Source organism: Actinia tenebrosa, unplaced genomic scaffold (genome assembly GCF_029948245.1).
Source record: "Actinia tenebrosa isolate PJP-AT-01 unplaced genomic scaffold, QUT_ActTen_1.0 PGA_scaffold3__52_contigs__length_22856419, whole genome shotgun sequence".
NCBI lineage: Eukaryota > Metazoa > Cnidaria > Anthozoa > Actiniaria > Actiniidae > Actinia > Actinia tenebrosa.
Window position 1 is genome coordinate 17,752,963 of NW_028292580.1, and position 23,540 is coordinate 17,776,502.

At 37.0% G+C, this 23,540-nt stretch overlaps 1 protein-coding gene across 1 annotated transcript in view; it reads right to left on the minus strand.

Annotated features, from left to right (window-relative positions):
• LOC116301616 (uncharacterized) overlaps positions 1-19,702 on the minus strand; it is a 34,217-nt gene extending 14,515 nt beyond the window's left edge. The window contains exons 1-19 of the mRNA XM_089035648.1: positions 19,506-19,702; positions 16,885-17,514; positions 16,196-16,674; positions 15,422-15,665; positions 12,440-15,169; positions 8,989-11,973; positions 7,762-7,929; positions 7,289-7,666; positions 5,498-6,346; positions 5,058-5,152; positions 4,660-4,803; positions 4,052-4,142; positions 3,436-3,818; positions 3,044-3,145; positions 2,647-2,935; positions 2,072-2,266; positions 1,460-1,697; positions 661-814; positions 269-457 (exon numbers count right to left, since the gene is read on the minus strand). Coding sequence (XP_088891774.1) covers positions 269-457; positions 661-814; positions 1,460-1,697; positions 2,072-2,266; positions 2,647-2,935; positions 3,044-3,145; positions 3,436-3,818; positions 4,052-4,142; positions 4,660-4,803; positions 5,058-5,152; positions 5,498-6,346; positions 7,289-7,666; positions 7,762-7,929; positions 8,989-11,973; positions 12,440-15,169; positions 15,422-15,665; positions 16,196-16,674; positions 16,885-17,473 — 10,302 coding nt within the window. The 5' untranslated portion in view covers positions 17,474-17,514; positions 19,506-19,702. The remainder of the gene's footprint in view (positions 1-268; positions 458-660; positions 815-1,459; positions 1,698-2,071; positions 2,267-2,646; positions 2,936-3,043; positions 3,146-3,435; positions 3,819-4,051; positions 4,143-4,659; positions 4,804-5,057; positions 5,153-5,497; positions 6,347-7,288; positions 7,667-7,761; positions 7,930-8,988; positions 11,974-12,439; positions 15,170-15,421; positions 15,666-16,195; positions 16,675-16,884; positions 17,515-19,505) is intronic.
• Between the last annotated feature and the right edge of the window lie 3,838 nt (positions 19,703-23,540).

Consider the following 23,540-nt stretch of genomic DNA (forward strand, 5'->3'; position numbering starts at 1 on the left):
AGGAAGCAAGGAAGCAAGGAAGCAAGGAAGCAAGGAAGCAAGGAAGCAAAGAAGCAAGGGAGCATGGAAACAAGGAAACAAGGAAGCAAGGAAGCAAGGAAGCAAGAAGCAAGGAAGCAAGAAGCAAGGAAGCAAGTGACCGAGTAACGGCGGAATAAAGGTAGGAGCCAAGGAAACAAAGATAGAGTAAAGAGAAACGAAGTAAGGGGAATAACATTACAGTTGTACATCATTCTAGAAATTCGATTTGTCATGCGTTATTTCTTACCCCTAAAATTACTTCCTTGGAGTTGCTGATTGAGAAAGGAAATTTATAATCAACTTCTCGTTTTGCTCTTCTGTGTTTGACATGTAATTGGTCGATTTGTACTTGTGTAATAGCAGTTCCATTCATGACTGATATCACAGGTAGAACCTCCATGATGACGTATTCCCCATTCACTGATGACGATAATACCTGTTGAATAAAATTGGCACATCATTAATAGTTAACAATCTTGTTGTCTTCTCTATTCTATTGGTTTTTAATCATTTGGATATATATATTATATATATATATAGCCATTTGCAAAAATTATGGCCTTGCACATGGTAACAATATTTTCACATGTGAAAATAACATGCTATTTATTTTGCTTATCATATCTCTTATAGCACTACCTTTGAAATAAAAGGCTGACTTCCCCTTCCAATGACTGAATCATTAACAGATACTTTGTCCTCAGATTCTGAGATTAATAACCCTGGATTATTATCACCTCCAGAACATACGATGACGTCGTCTTCTTCTGAGCTTGTGAGGTGTGGCTTGAATCTGCAAAGAAAATGGAATTTTAAAATTGATAATGGCCTTTCGCTGGTAGTGCATCAACCACCTCTGTTTTTTCGTCATTGCAACCCACAATTGCACAACTTTACCAATCCTATTTGACCATAAAATATTTCATTGTTTTTCTTTTCCATTGAGCGACAAAAACGGTACGGTTGAAAGTTCGTAACGACATCAGTTAAAGCCGTACCCTACCTTGTCTTTATCGTGTCGTACATGACGATTGCCGGGCCGGGATGATTTAAGGCGTGATTACACGGAGCAATTTTCTCTGTAAGTTGTCTTGTCTTGTCTTGCAACGGCGACGCGGCACAAACAAGTTGCATGGAGCATGGCAGCCTGTAACCTACAGCTCAATTTCACAAAATGTTGCGATAGTTGCTGCAATTCGTTTCTACTTTTGGCAACGACTAGTCCTCGCTGCACCTTGTAAATACTTTTGCAACTTGTGTCGCAATGCTGTAGCTATACAAGTTGCAGAAAATAGTGCTCCGTTTAATCGCGCCTAACCGACCAAGGACATAAATGCAAGCCATCATTAATCTTATATGGCATTATGCACCTTATAAAGGTTTTGGATCGGTACCAAAAGTTTCCCTTGTATGTTACAAAATTACTTCATGAACTTACTTTTTGGTCCACGTCGATTTCCCATCACATCGTTCCAGCATCGTGTGAATGAACGTTAAACTTTCCGTCTTACGAATATTGGTAACTCTTTCTATAAACCCATGACTTTCTCGTGCTACTATCACGTCTCCTTGGCTTGCATTGATAGAGCTTGCTGCTTCCATTACCAAGTAATGAGACACGACAGATTTTGATCCGATCTGGTATAAATGGCCAACGCACTTGTAGATATATTTGCCTAGGAAATAAGACGTTCCTGCTTTAGTTTACTGTCTAACCGAATTTCTAAAAGTAATTTCTTCTCCCTCAAAAAACATTTATGAACACTTTCGAAGAACAGCCAAAAAGCCAACCTTATTTATTTCCTCCAACACAGTTGTATCTAGTTTATATTATAATATCTGATTTATGAGCCCCTAAGAAGCTAGAGAAACGTAGTCTCAGGCTGATTTCGGAGATTGTAATGTTGAAGAAAGGTTAAAGCAATATCAGCAATAGGAGTTAATTGGAGCATCACAAATACGCCAACGTTTTACTGTCTTCACAGAAACTGCATCCTTAAAAATGAAAACAAAAGGCAAAATCACTATGCATGGGATTCACTAAAATTACCCTGTATCAGATGAATAGCCGTGTTATTTAAGAGAATACTTCCATTAAACATCCCATCGATTTGCTCTTTGTTCGGTTCTTCCTCTTCTGTCACTTCATCTGTGATTGGCTCAGGTTGAACCTTTTCCTCGAAATCCGCATATTCTATAACATCTTCTAATTCCGCCTCCTCACCAGAAACAAGCGTGTACGGACCTACGAATTTTCAATTGCAATGCATTTGTTATAAGTCGATTAAATCCTGGAAACATGGTTAGAATGTCATTGCAGATCGGAACCCTTTCAGTTGCATTCGCTGTGAGGCTTGGAACATTCATATTGTTCGAGAGTTAAGTTTTTGTTGTTATTGTTTGTGGTGATGATGATGGTGGTGATGGTGATAGTGTTGGGGGGATTAATGGTGGTTTTAGTGCTGTTGGTGGTGGAATTGGTGATGGTTTTTATGGTGATAATGGGGGTGGTGGTGGAGGTTGTGGTAGGTAGGAAGGTACATTGGTGGTGTTGGTGCATATGGTGATAGTGAAGGTTGAGGGATGCTACTACAAATGGTTTTCGACACTGAATATTTTCTTTACCTATTTGATTTGTCTCATTCACTTTATGCATTATTCCACCAGCCTGTGTACTCGTCATCACGTGACCAACCTCAATACCCAGTTCCTTTGGCACAACGAAGACTGAAGTAACCTCGTCTTTACCAGGTAAGAGTACTGGACAACTGTATATTGTATGCCTATTTGGGTCAATAACCTTGACATTACTGCGCAGCTGCGTATTGTTGACCCTGCTTTTGTCTGAGTAGTCGACCTGCAGCATTCCATGTGGACAGCGGCTGACATTCCATGCACGACACTTCCCGGCTTCCTAGATTGTTGCGTTTTTAAGCAGAAAATAAGAGAAGACGATTCGTACGCATCGCATTTTATGAAAAAATGTATGTCACCGAAAGAAAATGTCGATAATGATATTTACCTCGATGTTGTAACATTTCTCAAGATCTCTACATTTTGCGCATGTTTCCATGTTAGATGAAGGTCTTCCAAAGTTACACTGTTTATGCTGACAATCGACTTGCTAAAATTAAGAAAAGAACAGAAAAAGACATATCAAAATCGAAATAAATAATCCAAACAGCATTTCTACTTTTTAAGATGAATAACGAGTCCGATCTGATTTCCACTTCCCGACTAGTTCGTAAGTAGTTCCACACACACATATACTTCAACAGATGAACGAAGATACATTCAATAATGTTGATCAGGCTATCTAATCTGACCAGGCTATATAAAAACATCCGAAATTCCAGGCAGGATTTAGATAGGCTTTGATTATTTCTAGATTATTTAAATTCGATGAATACGTACCCCAATGTTGTCGGAACAATGGTTTTCAGAACCTACTGTGTAGCAGTGATAGTAGAACCAGTCTGAGCAAGACTTCTTATAGGGGCTGGAATAGTCACCTGGGATACACTGTCGCATTTTATCACACCAACCACAGTAAGGATCAGTGACGCAAGTTGAACAATTTTTGAATTTTGAGCAATACGAGTAAGTACATGCACGTCCTCGGAATGACCATTTGCACTTGCAAACGTTTGGTCCCACGCATTCACCGACGCCAGAACAGTTATGAACGTCTCGACAGGAGGGCTTAGAACAATCTTCTCCTGTCCATCCTCGATAGCAAAAGCACGTGGATCCGATGCAATCACCATTATGTAAGCACCCATTTGGACAACGAATCACTAAAAGAATGCGTAAGGACAAAAATGGTATAGAGCGTTTTCACTCACGTGACAAGGTAGCCATACAATCGAAACTTTCTGCACAGTTTTTGAATAAAAATAGAATTTAAATACCGGAGGATAGAAAAGGTATTGTTTTGGTACACCAACATGCCCGCTGTAAAATCTTTGTTCGTCTGAATGCAATAACAGATTGTATAATCTTAAAAGCCGAGAGGCTATTTTGACTTTACCTTCGCTTCTGCTACAAGCAAAAGAGTAATGGCTCTTGCAAGACACCTCCGTAATATTTCCTTCATGACTCAAAACTTGACATCGGTCGTCCTGAAGTAGAAATAGCGACAAATAAAATAAAATAAAATAAAATAAAACAATGACAAAAGCAACGGCAACAACATCATTAACGTCATGTCATCATGATCAACATCTAAATTCCTATATACTTCATATTGATCAAATAGTTTAATAATAATAATAATGATAATAATAATAAAGTCCTTTTTCTTACGAGGGTAGTACTTAATAGCCAGTGGCTAACACACCTGTGGCCCTCTATCCGCGATCAAATTGGAATTTACTGGGAGTTGGTTTTTGCGGAGGGAGGAAAGCCGGAGAACCCGGAAAACCCTCGAAGCACAGGAGAGAACCAACAAACAACTCTACTCATATACAACACCGAACCCGGCAGGACTCGAACTCGGGTCGCATTGATGAAAGGCGAGCGCTCACACCGCTACGCCACCCGTGCTTCCAAAGTTCAAAACAATTAGATAACGAATACGTTTATATTTATTTGATTTTTGTACTACTTGCTAATAATAATATAAAATAGTTTAATTACCTTTTCCTTAATGTCATTGCTAATAATCCATAATGGTATCGGTGGCGGCTGGTCATAAGTGCCAGGTTTAATCATAGCCATGATTTTGATTAACAATTCTTTGTCACCTGGAGAGCTCGATACAAGTATATGTCCTCCGTAATACTGTGAAAATAATTCGAAACTTAAAGTTAAAAAATGAGAAAGACAGGTCTGGATGATACACGTTTATTAAATAAGAACGATAGGTCATTTAAAATTAATGTTGTTGTTTGTTGGACCTTTTTTGGCCTTCCAGGCGACTAAAATGTCTTTAGATTATTATCCGAACTAAGAGAAAATGGTGTCACCAATAATCGCGATCCCCGATGGCCAAATACCAGCAAACCAACCAGAACTTTTTAAAGTCTTGCATGTACCTTACAATATTTGTCTGCATCCTGGAAGGACTGGACTCCAGCACGAAAGACATAACAAGCTGGACCCATGTTCATCCAGTCAGGAGGACACCCCACTAGAAAATAAGATAAGCAACAACATTTAACACTAGCTTAAGGTATCGTTGCACTAGACGATTTTCAACGACGAATTTTCGCGTACAATGCTGCTTGAAAAAATGGTTTTCATGTAACATGGCGCACAGGTAAAGATTTTTAACGATATTTTGTTGGGCCTAAATGTTGCAGGTTTTTTAACAACCTTGACAACTCACAACAGTGAAGAACTCAAGAATGTTGTGCTAACATCATCTTTATACTGAGAATCTGTAATCTATAATATATATATTTGGCTGTGACTTAACTATGTCTTTAACATTTTGGCTGTGTTCAACAGCCTTCATTACACGTTTCATACTCACGAGAGAGGATATTTCTTGGTTGTATCTTAACAAATGGCTCAAAAAGAATCTTTGGTAAACGGTTGTCGTTGCCGTGGTCACGTAGTCTTGGTTTAACAGTTGGTATTGTGCCAAATCCAAACCAATTCATTGTAGCATTTACGGGATCCGTGACGGCAGAAATAGTTGTATCAATCTCATAAAGGTTGTGGGGATTCTTCAGGCTATTACCATGATACTGAATTGGTCCATTAGTCCGGATAGTTGCACCATATTCTGATGCAGTTCCAGTGTTCAAGAAAAATGTATTGTTTATACAGTGCTGTCCTTCATATTTGTCGTTCAAGAATTCGTACTCCATGATCAAAAGGCCAGAATTGTTGAAAAAGAAGTTACCTTCTATTTTTGTGGGTACGTCCTTAATTTTAACAACACTGTTTTTGCTGTTAAAAGCAGAGCCTTTTCCATAATTACTGGAAAAGGAATTTTCCTTGATGTACACTACATCAGGAGTCCCTTTGTTGGACACGAGATATAAGGCTTCCTTACCGTTCTGTACAAACGTGTTTCCATAAACCCAACTTTTCTTTAATTTTCGTCCTTCGAAAAAATTACCTTCACTGTTTTCTGTCTGCACACGTAAACCACCGATAGCGTTACCAGCGACATGATTGTTTGTAAAAAGAAAATCTTTGTCCTTTATCTCTGCAAACACAACACCCGAATAGACGGATTGTTTTGCAGTCTTTGAATTCCCATTCTCGATAAATGCATTTCTTTTCACAGATAAGTGATTCCTTGAAGATGACTTATACATTACGCCATGTATGTCACTGTTTCGGATAACGTTATTCTCCAATTCATCTTTTCCTTAAACGAGAACGAAAAACAAATTCACGGAAAGTATTATCATATAATATACATCAATTAACATAAACATACAGTCAACTCTCGCTTGCAGATACCTCGATATTTAATACAAACACCTTGCTTTTGCGAAACGAAAAGACATCAAGTGACGGTCTTGAGGGTGTCTGCCGTAAAGAGAGTTGACTGTATTTGCTGGGAAATCTCTTTCAAAAAGTATGATTAACTTACACTTTGTTTCAGCAAAGTGCCACATCTTAAAAGTCATCAACATACTTAAGTCTTTATTATAGTACAGAAATTGTGTTATTTAAAGTTTAAAAGAAAGGTGCCCTGGCTATAGAAGCGAGGACCACAATTGCCGGTCATGATCACCGCTGTGTGTGTGTGTGTGTGTGTGTGTGTGTGTGTGTGTGTGTGTGTGTGTGTGTGTGTGTGTGTGTGTGTGTGTGTGTGTGTGTGTGTGGCAAAAGGTGTGATCAGTTCCTTGGTTCAGTAATAAGCTCATTATTTTGTAATGTGGCATTCTTTTTTTAGAATGTACAGCTATTTCAAAAAAGGTTTGTTCAATCCATGTTGCCTTCTGCATCTTGCATCTTGCATGTTGCTCACTAAGCTTGAAAGGTATTAAATAATTATAATTGAACAAATAAAGACAGCACAACAAAAATATATGCCGGAAAAACGTGGAGACAAAGTTTAGGAAAATTTCATATTGTTTATGTGGAAGTGACCTTCACATCGCACATCGTGCATTTTGGGCTTGGTATACAAAACTCAACAAAACCTTTCCAACCTTTCTTGAAATAGCTATATCAAGTTTACCTCTAGAGCACATACCAGCAAACTTTACTGATTTTTTAGTTACTAGTGTCATTAACTCCGAGCAGTAAAATGAATTATATATATTCAGTTACGCCATATTCCTCAGCAGGCTTTACTCACCAGTTGCACATTTTTGAATCTGAATATCATCAAGAATGAAAAAATTTCTGGTGTATCTATTAGTAGCTGCTGTGTATGATCCAATAAAGATTATTCGATACTCCAAGTAGTCCTTGGGTAGTTCAAGTACAGCTTTTGTCCATTGAAGAACTTCGGTCGTCTTTGGCGTCCACAAGAAAATAAGCTCTGAAGAGCTGTCAAAGATATTGTTTCCTTTTTGTAGAAATACGTTAAAAGAAGATCTTCCACTTCTTCGAAATTTATAATAAAAAACCAATTTGCAAAACTGTGGTCGAGAGGTTAGTAGAAGGCTGACAAGTGATGCATTGCCTGGCAAGTGATAACCCCATTGGCGCTGGCCAATTCCTACGACATAACCTGAATATAAAAATTGGTTGAAATTCAGCATAAAAGGTGCGTTTTTATAACTGTGTTGGTCTGTTAGTCTAATGTTTTCTTTTGTAAGTACTTACCCTGGTCAGAGTTAAAAGAGTTATCACGTTGCGGATAGTTGTAGTATCCATTGTAAGTATAGTATTCTTGTTTTGCTTCCCATGTTTTTGTCATGTTGATACCGTTGATAGTCATGTTACTAAACGACTGCCAACCACACATTCCGTATTGGAAATTGCAAGGTATATCTGAAACAAAGTTATAAAGTTATAATTTCAGCTAACCCCTGCGCACTATATCTGCACACAAGGTACTTATTATATAGTGGTATATAGCTTTTATAGCAAATATATATACACTCGATTGCAGAAACGTTGTAGTATACATTTATACATTTATACAAATACCTAATGAGATGCATATTGCAATTTTACTTTTTTAACCCTCAAAACCAATTGATTTATAATCTGTAGGATGTAAAACACAAGAATAAAATATTTTGACGTTCATTGAATGAAACAAATAATAAATAAAGCGAGTTTTCTGTTTTGCATATCATTAAATATACTGAATAAATTAGGTATTTGTATAAATATACTACAACGTTTCTGCAATCGAGTGTATATATATATAGATAGATAGATAGATAGATAGATATAGATAGATAGATATATAGATAGATAGATATATATATATATAGATATATATATATATAGATAGATATATATATATATACCCTCGATTGCAGAAACGTTGTAGTATACATTTATACATTTATACAAATATCTAATGAGATGCATAATGCAAAATAACCATTTTCAACGCTTAAAACCAACTGATTTATAATCTGTACGATCTAAAAGACAAGAAAAAAATATTTTGACAGTCATTGAATGAAATAAACAATAAATAAAGCGATTTTTCCGTTTTGCACATCATTAAATATACTGAATAAATTAGATATTTGTATAAATGTATACTACCACGTTTCTGCAATCGAGTGTATATATATATATATATATATATATATATATAAGGTGTACGAATATTAAGGTGTACAAATCCAATCTTCATTAGATAAAAATAGCTAAAAGCCCCTTTCACAGTTCAGTTTAAAGGTAACCATGTCTTTGCAACGAACCGAGAAGGACGGTAAGCTTGCAGTGATACAGACATGAGAATAAATGTCCAAGGTGTTAAAAAAAGGATCTCTAAGGGACTATTCAAAGGCACTGAAGAAAAAATATTCCAAGCTTGTGTACTGGCAAATAGTTTTACACACAATATCATTTCACTACGTAAATTACCTGAAGAGTGAATATCCACAACGTCCACTTCAAACATGACTCTTGATTTGAGGTTACCTTTCATTTGAATATTTCCTATCTCAGGAAAAATAAGATCCTTGTGCAAGATGGTTTTCAGTAAATATTCCGGATAATAGTATTGAAATGTATGCGTCCTCCTTTTGTCATAAATATTTATTGTTCGTAAACCTTGGTGAAAAAGAAGTCGTATGCGAACTCCCTTTCCTTCTGTATCAGCTCTGAAATCTTTTTGGCAATATACATATGGTATTGTAGATAATTTCTCAGTGTCGATGTCGTTCAGCTCGAAGAATACAATGCTTTTATTTTTCACGTCAAACGTTTTTATGCTGGGATCACAAATCGATGTTCTTCCGTATTGAAGTAAAGGGATATTATGTTGTTGAGGAGATTCCATAACAACCCCATTAACAGTGTTTTCAATAGTGCTGTCTTTTATAGTAACGTCAAAGCTGGATTGAATGACGTTAAAACCATTTCCTTGGAGATGCTTCAGTTCACATTTGGTAGCATTGATATTGTTCCCTGCTAAAAAATAACTGACGCCTTGAAAAGCACAGTTTTGAATAGTGACAAAGTTTATTTTGGGGTTTCGTATAACGCTTTCAATCGCAGATGCATTGGAATTGAAGTGCCGGCCACAGTAACTTATGTCAACATGTTCCAGTACAGAGCTCTCCTTAGCAGTACCATTTTCATTTGATTCAACAAACCTTATATTTCCCCATGGCTGGCCTTTACAGTTCAATCCGACAAATTTTGACGTATTAGAAGCATAAGAATGGTCCTTTGCATCGCACTTGCTCAATGATGTCTCGTTGCCATGACAGTGTACGTTGAACGGCCACGGTTTACTTGGTCCAAAATCAAACTTAGTATAATGTGCATCCTGATGCGGCAAGTATCCAAGCTCTCTGCAGATTACTTTTGTATTTGCGAGATTCCACGTACTGTCTGGACAGCACACAGGCATCCACTTGTTTTCGTGGTACACCTCTAAACGACCTTCCCAAGGAAAATGTCCATCTTTCAAACGAACACTTTGACTTCCTTTTGGGTTGTCTAGAGTGAATTTGATTTTTCTTTCCTTTGTTCCACGAGCAATAAGTGTTCCTATAACAAGTAGACTAACACCTGGAGAAAATTGTAACGACACATTTGGTTCTATTGTGAGGACCACACCAGGAAGAATAGTTAAGTCCGAAGTAACTTTATAAGGGCCTGCTTCCTCTGTGAGATAAAGTGATTCATCTAAACGACCCCCAAGTTTGTTTCCCCTTAGAGCTCTTACTTTATTGCCAATCATAACTGTTTTGTTATCATTGTAACTTGTTAGAAAAGGTGAAGTCGAAGCAATCGCGTAGTCGTGGTTATCATCAAAGTCGAAAATTCTTTGCCTTAAATGGTAATTGTCTACAGTTCCCCACCAGTTATGGCTGGCATTGAAAATATCCTTTTGTGAAAGAGCTTGAATGTGGAGACAAAATTCCTTTTCAAAGGAGGGATTTGCCAATTTGTTATGGAAAAATTCAGTTATCTTGTAATAAAGAAGGCCACGTAATTTCAGGGCACAGTTGTTTCTGAAGTATACACGTGAAAGGGCGTCAGCAGCAACTTGGTTTTCTGTAAACGTGTTATTAATGATTGAAAATGATTTGTTACTTTGCTGGAATTCAACGTTATGCAATGACTGTACCGACATTATACCAATGGCTTTGTTGCGATGAAATGTGTTGTTGCTTACATCAATGTTTCCTTCCATTCTTAAGATGGAAGCCATCTCTCTTGAGATACAAGTATTGTTTTCTATGGAATTATCAGCAAAGAGAAGGTTAGCCATGATGGATGCTCCTTCGAATGTTAAAGTCGACCCCGAGTTAGAATGGAAATCGTTTCCTGATGCTTCAAAAGCATTCCTTTGTTTACTAATAGACAACACGGACTTCTCAATGCACAGGTTGTATCTGAATACATTTCTTCTTAGTTGTAACGAACCACTGCAATGATAACTGCTTGTACCCGTCGATAGAACCGCCACGCCGGTATTTCTTTCGAAAATGTTTTCATTCAAAACAAGTTCAGTGTAAGAGTCGATTCTTTGAATTTCTATTATTGATCTCCCAGTACAGTTATTGCTTTTAAAAATGTTGAAAAACATTTTTAATGGCCCAGAATGGTAAAGGTGGTACATCAAGATAACGCCTTGGTTAAATTGAAAAACATTATGCGAAGCTTCCAGACTGTACATCCGTTGGTAGATATATATAACCGCTCCTCTCCTACACTGATTAGCACTGAATACGTTTCTTTTCATAAGAACCATATTATTATTCCAATACCCACAAGTTCTACCGGTTATGACCGATCCGACGTTATTTTCAAAACTGTTCTCGGTTATGCTACACTCTGTGTCGGTTGTACTGCAAAGATATATCGGCATGGTCACTCCCTGGTTTTGTTTAAACGAATTCCACTTAAAAATGAAGGACACATTTTGTCGTGCCTCATGGATTTCGGAAGATATCGCAGACGCTCTGTTAAACGCAAAAGTGCTGTTTTGCACGGCAATAAATGTTCTTGAAAAATAACCGTTAATAATGAATCCACGATAGTTATGAGTAATGCTGCAGTTGAACAAATTGAAAACCATTTTATTGTCATAGGCTGAATAAGAATGTAAATAAAGTCCGGTATTGCTTGTTTTGAAGATACGTGAATCATAAACGCCAAAGCTTCCCGAGGTGTATGTCAGGTGGATGCCGTACCTGTTGGTCTCCAGTGTGATGGATTGCATTGTTCCCGTGGTTATTTCTTTTGCATAAATTTTGAGATAGTCGCTTGAGTTGGACATACTGCAATTTATGATTTTGAGCTGACTGATGACGTTGCCTAAAATGTTTATGCCTCTTATCAAGTTGAAATTCGAGTTTTCGAGCTCAATGAAGCTTTCAAATGGCTTTTCATCTGTAATAAAAAATAAACATAGTTCAATAGTCCCCTACACAGATCCCTGCGCCATCTTGGAAGGTAGTCGTGCCTTCGCATCGAATTGAGACGAACTGTGAGCTTGCAATGATAGAGACGTGAATAATTGTTAAAGACGTCAAAAAAGGTCTCTGTCATTGCAAGGTCTTACCATTCCTCCCGCTTCGATGCAAAGGCAAGGCTACCTTTCAAGATAGCTCAGGGAACTGTTTCAATATACAAATGATAACAATCTAAACTCAACAGTATGACATGACCCTCATATAGCATTGGAAGAATAAACTTTGATCTCCAAGATGAATCATTCAAATCATATAAAAATATTTTACCATTCAGCTATTCACTTCAGTACAATCAATACTGAAAATATAGATTTAGGAATGAGGGGCACTCTAAGATTTTTAGTGGAAGAGTTTGGAAAACTGTAAAAATAATGCAGTCATACCTTCAATAGAAAAAAGGAGCAAGTGGAACGATACTGTGCTGTAATGGTACTTTTCGATTTTCAGAAGGGCTTCGTTATTTGAAGAGTTGAACACTTTTCGATCTTTAATATTAAATGTTTCTATCTTCCATCCATCTCTGCCCGTGATATTGTTTCCATCAAAGACATGGAGGCGGCTGTTGCTTAGCTGCGAATAAAGGACTTGGATTCCAAGTCTACGACCTCGCTCTGTTACAAATAGATGTTGGCATGTTACAGCTGATTCGTAGGGTAAATTTGAGTAGAGGTACACAATGTCGTCTTCTTTCAAGTAAGTGATATTTTGAGAACAAATAGCGATTTTCTTTACACTTGGATTCATGGTTTGAATTGCATGAGTAGTAGAAACGTCCCACTGGCTCTGTAAATGAAAACCTGCTGCCCCAGTCGATTCCACCTCCACGTCCGTGAGCTTTAAGTATGGTGATCCAAGTATAATGCCGGTGGATGCAGTGTGAGAAATCTTAGAATTTGGCATAAAGGACTTCTTCAAGAATGGACTTGGAAATAAGACTTGGACGCCGATGCCCGAAGAAGAATTGATGTTGATGTTACTCAAGTTATGATGATCGAAGTCGATCCTTAAGGCATAACCTGGAAGACTAATGTCACTTCTGTAATTGAATCCAGCATCGTAAATGTTCAGATGATGAAGCTCACTTTTTTTATTGCTAATCGCAAGATGAACGCCTGCCCAGTAGTCCCTGAGGCAGTACATAAGTGGAACTCTATAACAGTTCTTCCCATAGGTCCAGTTTTTATTGCTACACTGAATAATGTCATCTTCGTCGGGGTCGAGGCATTTGATGCCAAAAACGAATTGGTCTGTTGGTTTTGGGGATATGTACCTATAACTAGTATAACGTTCTATAAAACCGAGATGCCGGCAAACGACCTTTACTTCCAGTGGAAGCATGTTGTAGCATACTGGGATCCAAGTGTTGTTAGTGTAGAATTCTAGTACACCTTCCCAAGGTCCTTGTCCACCAGAAAGACGTATATTTTCTTGTATTATGTTCTTTATAAAGTTGACTTTTTCTTGGTTCTTGCCCATGACATGGAGTTCACCTTGTACCAACATACCAGAACGAGCAGGAAACATTAAAGTCGTGTTACTGGGTATCCGAAGACTGCCATTCTCCAAGATAACAATGTCATCCCGCACCTTATATGGCATTTGGCTACGAGGCAAAGATAGCTCTCCATCCAAGGCACCGCCTATAGTGTTGTCTTGAAGAAAACACCTCATGTGCGGTAGACGTTCAATTTCCAGGTCAATGATTCTTGAGGAACGGAAGTAAGGAAAGTATCTGACTTTAGCAAGTTGAATACGATCGTAAAAATCAAATATTTTGTCTTTTATCTCACATTCATCTTTCGTGCCCCACCAATTAAATCTGGCATCAACAACACTGCTATGATTGACGTACAATGTAGACAACAAATAACGACAGTCATTTGCGTCCAATGAATTGTTGTGGAATATAAAAGTTCCCTCCTTAAAAACAACCAAAGCTCTGTCGGTAGAACTTTGGTACAAGTTTGGAAACAAAAACTTCACGCTGTTGTTTTGAAAGGTATTATTATCGACGCTGGCCTTTCGAATCAAAGGGAACCCCATTAAATCTATGTACACAAGATTTGAACCACGATTGCCAAAAAACTGGTTCTGACTTATGCTGACTTCGACAGGATTGCTGACACTTTTCGGCTTGCATTCATAAGAGGTTTGATCGGTAATAACAATTATTTGGCCAGAATTGTTATAAAAAGAGTTGTTCCGTATTTCGGCTTTAAGTCTATAAAGTGAAATACATGAAGCGTAGAGTGCTTGGTTCTTGTTCTCTCGAAACTCATTGTGTGACATCATGAGTGATACCTGCTTGTAACGTGAACCACGGCTGCAGCTTTCTTGTTTAAAGCGCAAGCCTCCGCGTGAATTGTTACTGATGCTACTCTGTTCTATTACGATGGACACATTTTCCGTTGAGCCCTCGATATGCTGACAAGCAGGAGAAAGATATACTCCGTGGTACAAATTATCGAAAACCTTAGTTCCTTGTATATTTATTCCGGTCAATTGAGGAATAGGGTTGCTGCTCGAGGACTGGAGTTCGTGTATGCAGATGCCATGTTGTCTGTTTTTCTCAATGAAGGAATCGATAATTCTGTGTTCGCCACCTTCGTTCCTTAGCTTAAGCCCATGATTCGAATTCTGTAGTATATACGAAGAGTAAATTCTTACAGAAGCCATACCGTCGCATATCTCGACTCCACTTAGCTGATTATCTGCTATGCTACAAAACGCAAGGTCTAAAGCCCCTGAAACTTTGTTTGATAGCAGCCCTTGATGATTATTCAGCACAAGACGGGCATGACTAATGCTGCAGTTCATCCAAGATATTTGCAATAGCATTCCTTTCTCTTGATTATTAAAAGCTCTGATATCGGATAAATGGCAAATAGAAATACTCGAATGGTAGAAAGCAACGCCATTTCCGACATTTTTGCTGAAACGTAGTTTGTAACCTGAGACCTTTCCAGTTTGGTTTTTGGCCATCATTCCGTCTTTGGTGTTAAGAGAAAAATCTGTGTTCTCTATGTATATTTGATTGGGGATATCCTTCAAAGCCATGCCAAAACCATTATTACCAATGAATTTTGAGTTAGTAATAGTCAATGAACTTTTATCTGCATTAAAAAATCAAATCAAAATCAACATTCAGAACATAGTTGCTTATCATTTAAACTAATCCATCCGTTTGGGAATTCATTCGCTAATGGTAAAGAAAAGAGCGGGAAACTTTGAATTACAAAATATGGTACACGCGTCTACCGAAAGAACTGAAAAGAGCGGGAAAAGTGGATAACCCGGTAGTAAGAAAAAACAGAAGCACAGAACCGCAATACAAGCATGTTTATTAATTTATCATTAATTATTACCTGAACTTTCAGTAATAAGGAGCTCTGCTGCAGCTTCACGCTGATATGTGTGACGATACCTTATCCAAAGCACGTTTCCTGTCGTGAAAGAAGGCTTTACAGCTCGTCCACTATCACTTTGTGTCACCCGTGTTAGAAGTGTGGAATTAATATTGTCACCGTCACGTACCTCAATATAGTATCCTTGGCCCTTTAAGAATTGAAAGTGAAGGGCAAGAGTATGGCCGGTAGACGTTTTGAAGACCTTTAAATAAAAAAAATACGACCTTAGTTTGTTTCGTTTTTATTCTTTTTTAAAATGGTTGGAAGATAACAAACAACTATTATAGTTTTCTTATAATTAATTCGGCGGCTACAGAAGTAAAGCATTTTTTTTTTAATGTTTCGTTGGTGAGCATGATAGCAAGGTAATTTTAGGCAAAAGAATTTGTTTGTTTACAAAAGGTATTTTAAGAAATAAATACACCATGTATGACGTTCATACATTTAGGCAACCATAATGATAAAATTTTGGTAAAAATTACTGTAGTCAGTTCACTACTCAATAACGTTATAATCGAATCTACAGCATGCACCCCTAAATCTACTGATCCTTTTGAACAGTTCATTCCTGAGAGCCTAGGTATCGTACTAGGATTTTAATATTTTGATATTTCAATATTTATTTGTCCGAAATAACTTCTCTGTCATGAGCCTGTACGTGATACTTTTGACAACGGTCATAACATCTCGGGATCAAACAGTTTATGATACTCTATTTTTCATCACTATTACCTTGATGGCATCTTCAGTTTCCCACGATTTTGATGATACGGTAAGGTAAAGAGGAAAAGACGCATTACTTGGATGAACATCTGATAAATCTACCGATGATTTTCTTATTCTCGAGTACTCGATCCCATCTCCATTTGTGGTGTTGAACACGACGCTGTTGTTAATGTTTAATGACGCGTTGTTAGAAGATATAACGATTCCGTTTACCATACTGTCGCTAATAACTGTGTCGTGGATAAAGAACTCGCCGTCTTTCAGCTCCGTTGACTTGATTCCTCTGATGGATGATGTTAGAGTAACATTGTAAAGAGGCGGTAAGACTTTATGTCCATGAATACCAATAAAAGCCTTGTGAATGTCAACGTATCTCATCTGGACTTGGCTTGCTGTGTCTTTGTACTCAATGCCACTCCAGTATACTCTTTCGGCTAGTAGTGGGAGAAGCGTGTAACACTCGATACCAATATCACTGTAGTGGCCTGAGAAAAAAGGACAAATAATATGAAAAATCACCATCGAAATCTCGGATACCCATTCATGTCGCATGCATGACCTTAACAATTTGTCAGTCAGTTGAGCGCCAATACATTACGGACCTCAAATACTGCACTCGCTCGAATCAAAGAAAAACTAATTAGGGAAATATTTTTTTTCAAAATTTTACCTGCATATTGCAATAAGCTACTTACGACAATTAATCTGGGACCCTGGCCGATGAGGACAATCAAGCAAACTCCCCTCGGTTCCTTTGCAGTTGACGCTGAAGATATTGGTTTTTGTAACACCATGACGAAGAGAATAATATCTTTTCGCACCCACAAACCCTAACATTCTGCAGGCAACTTCTGTATTTGAGGTGGTCCAACGATTATAACAAACGCTGCCCCATTGGTTATCGACGAGCAGCTCTAGCCGTCCACTACGGTAATCAGCACCTCCAATTAGCCTGCCACCTTTGTTGTAAGGAATAGTGTCGTTTATTTTGTCTAAATCAACAGTCTCGTTAGACTGAAGATTTGTTAAAGTGATACGACTGGTTGACGTTCCTTGGGCCTTAAGGGTGCCGTGAACTTTTAGTCCCACTCCTGGAAAGAAGCAGATTTCCACGCCAGGCTCGACATTCAAAGTTGCGCCTTTTGTGACGACAATGTTTGAAGTTACCATGTAAGGTGAATCAGCCTTAGTCAGGTTCCTAAGTCCTGTTACGTTTCCATTTAGTTCAAATGAAGAGCCACTCTTCGCAGTTGCTAAAAGTAGTATTAGAATGACTGGAGTCATTTTGAAGTTTTCAGAAAACTGTTTTACGGTCGCATTTGTTTCTGAAAGGAAAAACAAGTAAACGTTATTTGTAAAAACAATTTCAGTTTTAAAGATAATACTTATTCATTCGACTCACAATTGTGGCCAGTTTGGTGGACCGCGACGTTTCGACTGCCTTTGCTAATCTTCATCAGGCGATGGTGTAGACTGTAAGGTTGTGTACTTACATACCGTCACTGGCTCACTTTTCATTTCTTAATAATTTTTTCTCACTCTTCTTTCTGCGCATGCGCCTCTAATAAGAACGGAGTATCTATGTTCTCACGCTATAATCGATATAATCCAGTCATCGTTTTCCAGTGTCTCAGCTTTTAAAAGACAAATCACTGCTAAAATACAAAACTATTGTCTCAAATTCTGAGAATCTAAGACGGTGCACTTCTTGAAATTGTCTTAGCCCCAATTACCGACAAATTTATTTACTTACTGAATATAATATTTATAAAGGTATCTTTAAAGTCTCGGAGTCATTATTGACTTCATACGTTTTCGACGTAGTTGGTCTATTTATCTTGGCTTATGCATTTGCAAGGAAAAAATAGTATTAAATATATAGTGTAATTAGTGACAAGAGAACGCCAGACTGTTGTTTAGACCTATTGACCTTCTTTCCGCACGATGGTTAGTATTACTAAGTGGAAATGTGTCTGTTTTTTACTTGAAGTCTGTAGGTTATTATGCTTAGATCGTGGAATTACAGGTATATTTGTTTCTTGATGCAGGGTCATAGAATTTTTTAAAATTTCTTGAGAATTATCCGTTTTCTTTACTTTGCCGTATTATCGACCAGTTCAGCCAACGGTCATGCTGGCAATTTAATCCAACATAATTGAAGACATAAATAATTACGCAAATTAATTAGTTCGTTGATATAGGACTGCAAGGCTACAAGCGGTAACAAACAGAAAAACTCAAATAAATACACCCATAATTTATAGATATATACTCCTTTCGGACATAGTTGATAGAGGGGAATGGTTAGGAAACTCTATTGCTATAGGTTATTGTTCACTTTTTTCAAGCGTGACCGTACACAATCCTTTGTTTTAACATTGTTTTACCTTTGTTGGCTATGGTTGAGTTAACAGACCAAAATCCTTTTTTTTGGCAGCTAATTCAAAATACTTAAAGATTTTAAAGAGATATTTGAATATTCCTTACAATAATCCCATAGACAAAGTGTAGGTTTACTTATTTTGCGATTTCGGATGAGCATAAATCAAACATATTGCACGTACAAGACTGGTTCAACCTCACAAGCGAACAAAGACCTATAACAATAGGTTTTACTAACCATTCCCCTCTATTAACTATGTTTCGGGCTAGAACATCTTTCGGATCATGTTTGTGCATTACTTGGGCTTATTAAAGGTTATAAGAGATGTAACTCGATGTGGTTATCCTGCTTGCAAGTGAGGATCCAGCCAAACTTAACGATGTTATTTTGCTATTGTTTTTCTTAATTTGTGGTGGTACTTCACCAACTCGCTTTATGGATAACAACTAATCCTACATCCTTAAAGTTTGTCAGTGTAATCCCAAGGGCGAACACAGTATTTGTTCTAGTGCCTTTTGCAAGCGTTCAGTCAAATGCTGAAGTTCGATAATCCGACACAATTTGAAACTTTTCTATAGGGACCACAGAACACCGTGTTTAACTACATTGCAATGTACGCTTTTTAGCATAGCTATCTACAAGGTCATCTAAAGATGTCTAATTCCCCCAGAGATTAGATGTGTTACAGTGTAAAAAAATGAAAAATTGTCATTGCCTTTATCCTATACACTGCTCCACTAAAAATTAAATATATTGTTTTAATGAACTATAAGATTTCCCCCTCTGTATCGCTTAATATTGTGCAAAGAGAGTGAAAGTAGCACACAAAGAAGTTTTTATAAGATTTTTGTTCCTAGAAAAAACATTCGACTTTCAAACAGAGCGATGTCTTTCCCACTATTTATCTTAGCTTTTGCTTAACTCTGTACTTACCGTTCAAATTCGAGACAAAAAAGCTTTGCGTACGGCAAGGAAGAAACCAAATGCCTTTGTGATAAACACTAGAGAAAAATGTTTGCGCATGCGTGTCTTTCAGTTTGTTTTCCTAAGAATTCAAGATATTATAGTTTGTATAAAAATAAATGTTCGTTTTCCCCGAGTACGCAATAAGTTTCGCGAGTATACTTTCATGAGACTAAGATACTGTATTGATTTAGACAGTAGTTTCAACAACTGGCTAAGTTTTTGCATTTTGTGAAGTCCATTTGTCAGGAATGTTAGGAATTCAAATTTACATTTGTTTACAAGACTCAAAGACATGAGCAATTGTTCAGTAAAGGTCAAAATTGGCATAGTGAAGATATATTGGATTACGGAGGCAGCTCCGCAAAGTTCTTCTTAACTAAGATGTGTTTTAATCTCCCGTGATTTTAATCGAAGCTTTTTCTATTGTTTTTCTTTTTGTTTTTTGTTTTTTTGTTGTTTTTTTTTTTGTTTTTATTATAATTATTATTTCTATTGTTTTCTTCTAATATTTTTCTATCGTTTTTCTTAAGTTGTGGTGATACCTCACCAACTCGCTTTATGGATAACAACTAGTCGTACATCCTTAAAGTTTGTCAGTGTGCCCGGCTCAGCTTTTAAAACACAAATCACTGCTAAAATACAAAACTATTGTCTCAAATTCTAAGAATCTGAGACGGTGCACTTCTTGAAATTGTCTTAGCCCCAATTACCGACAAATTTATTTACTTACTAAATATAATATTTATAAAGGTATCTTTAAAGTCTCGGAGTCATCATTAACTTCATACTTTTTCGACGTCTTGGTCTATTTATCTTGGCTTATGCATTTACAAGGAAAAAATGGTATTAAAATCGGGCTGCATGTAGTACGCTCTGCTAGGAATATCTTATTTAGCAATTATTCCCGATATAGCAAAATGAATATCGGGGAATATTTACCAAGCCGCGGTAATTTAGCATTACTTCCGCCTTGACAAACTTTGGGGAACCTCATAACCACCGCTCGAGCAGTGAATATAGTTTCATAATCACTGGTCACTCGACCAATTGGTAGCGCCCCAAACTCTATATACAAGTCTAGAATGGTAATAAAAATATTATTATATATTGTGTAATTAGTGACAAGAGAACGCCAGACTGTTGTTTAGACCTAGTGACCTTGTTTCCGCACGATTCAGCTTGACCTTTCAGTTTTGGTTAGCATTACCAAGTGGAAATGTGTCTGTTTTTTTACTGGAAGTCTGTAGATTATCATGTTTAGATCATGGAATTATATTTGCCTTTTGATTTTTGGGAATACTTTTAATAATTGAAGTATTGCCAGATAATTATACCTCTACGAAAACAACCGTCCTACAAGTCATAACAGAAGCTCAGACTTTGTGACCACATGCAGGGTTATTACATGCCAGTGGTAGTTTATTCTTAGAATTGCTTGAGAATTATCAGTTTTCTTTGCTTTGCCATATTATTGGGCTTGCATTTCTTGGGCTTGTTAAAGGTTCCAGAAAGATGTAACTCGATGTGGTTATACTGCTTGTGAGTGAGGACCCAGCAAAGCTTAACGATGTTATTTTGTTATTGAAACAGCAGGAACTTGTGAATGAATCACCGTTAAATGCTTTGTGACACTGACCTTTCGGACGTTAGTCCTTCGTCGGAGTAAGTGGAAAGAAAAGATCAGAAGGGGTGAATACATACTAAGTTGGAAAATAAAGTGACCAATGAGAAATAAGCATATGAAGAAATAAAAGGGAACAAAATAATCAAAAAAAAAAAAAAAAACACAATAAGTAAGAAATAGAAAGCGGGGCATGAGAAATCAGCGTATGAAAAAACAAAAGGAAACAAAAAGGAGCGAAAAAAACAATAAGTCAGAAATGGAAAGCAAAGCATAACTAATTAAAAGTGTAGCAACGTTTACGTGAACAGCAAAAGGTACCAGGGTTACTATCATTCTTGTCAAGAAGTGAACAATATTTTGGAATAGGCAAATGATAATCATATGAAGATTAATTTGACTAAAACTAAAGAGATCATTGTTAAAGGCACTCGATCATATATTGGCATATTAGTCTGCGCAATATTAAGTAAACAAATATTAAGGCAAGGTAGCTTTGCCTGTTGCTATTTATGACTTGAACGAGTTAAATGTATTAAGTTGTTGGGCCTTTATATCCATGGTGACCCTACAAACTGGGATTCCCAATTTGATCATCTGGTAAACGAATGTACATTTTGCGTGTTACGGTTATTCTTTAGATCATCTTCATCATTTTTTTCATGTTTTGATCATGTCTGTTTTTAGATATGGTATCTCACTATGGGGTTCAGTGAGTTATCATAAATATATGAGTCATATTGATAGATTTTAAAAGAGAGCTGTGAAATTTGGATGATATAAGACATGTTACTCCGGTACAAAATGTTTTACCTAACTCTGATATGCAGCTCTGGAAAAGTGTTGTTGCTTCAGAAAGTCCTTTGAGTGATTTATTACCGCTTAGGAAAACTAGGGTTTTAAGAGATAGGGGGCATCCGTACATTTAACCGCATATTAGAACTGAGCGTTTTGAAAGAAGTTTTATTAATAGATGTCTTTTTAATAGTAATTAATTAGTTTCTGTTAGTATTTTTTATCTTTATTATATTATCTATTGTAATCATCAACTGCGCACAAATGATCATGCAAAAAGCGATTAAACTTGTGAATTTTATGACGGATAGAGGTGACTAATTAATTAGGACAAACCTCAGAGAGATTGCGTACACAATCGGAAATAGCACGAATAGTAGAACGCATAACTGAACGGGAAAAGGAATTACGAGCTGACGAAACATTAGAAAAATACTTAGTGGAATCAATACCAAAGTTGGAAGGACTGATATTAATACAAAAACCAATGGAAAAGACTTTAGCGTGAAGACAGCGACCGAAAAAATTAATGTGATTAATTAACAAACGTGTTTTATCTAGAGTAAAGTGAAAAAGCTTAAGCGCAACGTTGGAACTAGAGTGGAAAAGTAGTTAGAAAACTTACCATCTCCTTACGAAGTAATTTGATAGGATCAGGCATGAATTGATAAGAGAAGATGAGAAGGGGTGAATACATACTAAGGTGGAAAATAAAGTGACCAATGAGAAATAAGCATACGAAGAAATAAAAGGAAACAAAAGGATCGAAAAACAATAAGTGAGAAATAGAAAGCGGGGCATGAGAAATCAGCGTATGAAAAAACAAAAGGAAACAAAAAGGATCGAAAAAAACAATAAGTGAGAAATGGAAAGCCAAGCATGACTTATTAAAAGTGAAGCGTTCATTTATCCGATGAGGACTGATGGTGCCAAGTGAGTACCATCTCCTTACGAAGTAATTTGAAAGGAACAGGCATGATGAGAAAGGGTGTCGCAGTAAAAAGACAAACGAGTGGTGATAACTAGTAAAGTACTAGCGGGGGCTGCGTAGGTGTTTCTGAATAAAGCAGCAGGAATTAACTTGTATATAAATTGAATCACCGTAAAAAGCTTTGTGAAACTGACGTTTCGGACCGTTATACACTCGACGAAATAATGGATTTGGTCATCATATGTCCGCTTGGCAAATGTTGGGCAAATATGGTGCTCTATATTTGCCCATACATTTGCCTATGCAGGCAAAGGTCGGGGTAAATTTCTAATAAATTTGCCATTGCTTTGCCATATATCTGAACACATGGGTAAATATGTTATATATTTGCCCTTAGTTTAGACGCATTTACCCAGTGGGGATATATGATAACCGTTTTTGCCCTATATTTGCCATATTGTCAAATGAAGGGCACATATGAAATCAACGTTGCACTAGGCTTTGCCCCATATTTACCTGGGGAGCAAATACAATACCCCAAACTGAGTATATCCGATGTGAGGTTTCCGTTTCAATTTATTGCAATCAAAACTTTTCAAAACAAATCAATAATTTTTCAACTGAATTATGATGGATGTTGGCTTGTTTTTACGAT